The sequence below is a fragment of the Emiliania huxleyi genome (genome assembly GCF_000372725.1).
Source record: "Emiliania huxleyi CCMP1516 chromosome Unknown EMIHUscaffold_2036, whole genome shotgun sequence".
NCBI classification, from domain to species: Eukaryota; Haptophyta; order Isochrysidales; family Noelaerhabdaceae; genus Emiliania; species Emiliania huxleyi.
The window spans coordinates 2,974-4,923 of NW_005200565.1; the positions used below are offsets into that span (position 1 = coordinate 2,974).

Sequence of the window (1,950 nt, forward strand, 5' to 3'; positions counted from 1 at the left end):
CATCTGGCGCCGATGCAGGCCCTCGACGTCGAAAACCAGCGCCTGCGCACCGCGCTGCAGCGTTCGCAGCTCGAGGTCCGCCGCCTGCGTGCCAGCCTGCATGCACGGAGCGACCCTTGTGCGACGATGTCAAATCTTCCCGACGACATTGTTGTGCTGATGCTGCAGCGGCTCGCACTCCGCGACATTCGCGTGAGTGCGGGCGTGTCGCTGTCACACCTTGCGCTCGCGGCCAAAGCGTGGCGCAATGTCTATGAACAGCGAGGCGGCTTTCCCTTTGCCCACTTCTGCGGGGATGGTGACTACGAGACGATGCGACTGCCTCCGTTCCTTGAACAGCCGCTTACCTCGGCTGCTGTACTCGGCAGCGTCATCGTGGCCGCCCACGCAACCACAATGGAGTGGCAACTGCCCTACCGATATGGCGCGGGGCCGCTCATCAGCGCCGGTCCATACGAAGGCTTGATCAGCGTCAGCTCGGCTGCGGAGCCATCTGCCAACGACCACCTGAAGTACGAGATCACATCCAAGCACAGGCGATGCACGTCGGTCGCACTCAAGAAGCTACCAACCGGCGAGACTCTCCTTGCAGCGGGGTTCTGCGATGACGTGGCTGATGGGAGCATCCAGGTTTGGGATCTTGCTGTCCACAAGGCGCATCCTTTGGCGCCTCCTCTCTACGAGGTCCCTGCTAACGGAGGCGTCGATGCGCTCTTCTGGGCCGGGCCTGAGCGTATCCTCTTTTGTGCAGTGACGCACAACGTCGCATTGCTCCACAATCTCCCCAACAACACGACCAGTGAGCACGTCGACCACACGCCTTACCTCAACCTGGCGCCTCAAGGCAGCACGCAATTGAAACCGCTCAACCCGCACCAGCCTACAGTGACGGTCAACGAGGGCCTCATGGCTCAGGCTGTTGCGATCGCGGGCGATGAGGAGGGCGCCAGCGAGGTCTACACGGTCCGCCTCTGGCGCCTCGCCGCGGAGCCCCTGCCGCAGATCCTCCCATTGCTGGGGAACAATCTCGTGCCCGTCCAAGAGGCGATGATCACCGCCGTCACCCTCGACGCAGACGCTCCCCGCATGGTCGTCGCCGATGAGAATGGCATCCTCAAGGTTTACAACGTCGACGCGGAGGGCGCGACGGTGACGTGCACCACGGCCGTGCATACGAGCGCCTCCGTCTGGCTCCTCCACGTCAGTGGCCACGCCCTCCTCGGCGCCAGTTGGTACGAGCAGTCGCCGCCTACCCCAGCATACGAAGAAGGGGACATGCCACCACCTCCTGGCCCGGTCGAAGCAATGCACGCGTCGCTCTCCGTCTGGGACCTGCGCGTCGCGGAGTCCAAGCCGGTGGGAGATCTGCCCATAAGGCAGGACGCTACGGTGATTGCCCTCGGGTACGATGAAGGCCGCGTGGTCTCGATCCAGCCAGCGTGCGCCGTCAGCTGGCGGCCCAAGTCGACTGCGTGGCTAGACGGCTCGCTGCTTACAGCGGTCGCCGCCGAGTAGGGTGATTGCCCGATGCGTCTCTGTGTTCGCCGAGACATGCACATGTGCCGCGCGCCATTGATCGGGGTCGATGGCGCGATGTCAAGCCACGAAGGTCGGGTAAAGTACCGGTAGGTGTGTGACATGATTGTTCTGTCTTCTGACGGTGACTGGAGGAAATGGCTCGCTTTGTGGTGTCTTTCCCTGAGGGACCTGTGTAAATATAAAAGCGGTCAACGCGAGAGATATCAGATATGCTGAGGGCCGGGGGGCTCAGCTGCGCAGGCGGCGACATAAACAGAGGCGCACCGACACATCTCGCGAGCTGTCACAGCAGCCCTCCTGCGGCGCACGCAGACGGACACGAGGCAGCGGGAAGGCGCGCGGCGGGTGGACACAGCCACCTGCGCCTGGGAAGCTCCAGGCGGCGGCCTCGGAGTGGCGACTCTACTTGAG

At 63.4% G+C, this 1,950-nt stretch overlaps 1 protein-coding gene across 1 annotated transcript; it reads left to right on the top strand.

The window, feature by feature from the left end:
- The first annotated feature begins 1,038 nt into the window (after nucleotides 1-1,038).
- Nucleotides 1,039-1,713, top strand: EMIHUDRAFT_373617 (hypothetical protein). Its single transcript, XM_005781305.1, has one exon. The coding sequence runs from the start codon at nucleotides 1,048-1,050 to the stop codon at nucleotides 1,513-1,515; it is 468 nt and encodes a 155-aa protein (XP_005781362.1). The 5' UTR covers nucleotides 1,039-1,047; the 3' UTR covers nucleotides 1,516-1,713.
- Nucleotides 1,714-1,950: the final 237 nt, after the last annotated feature.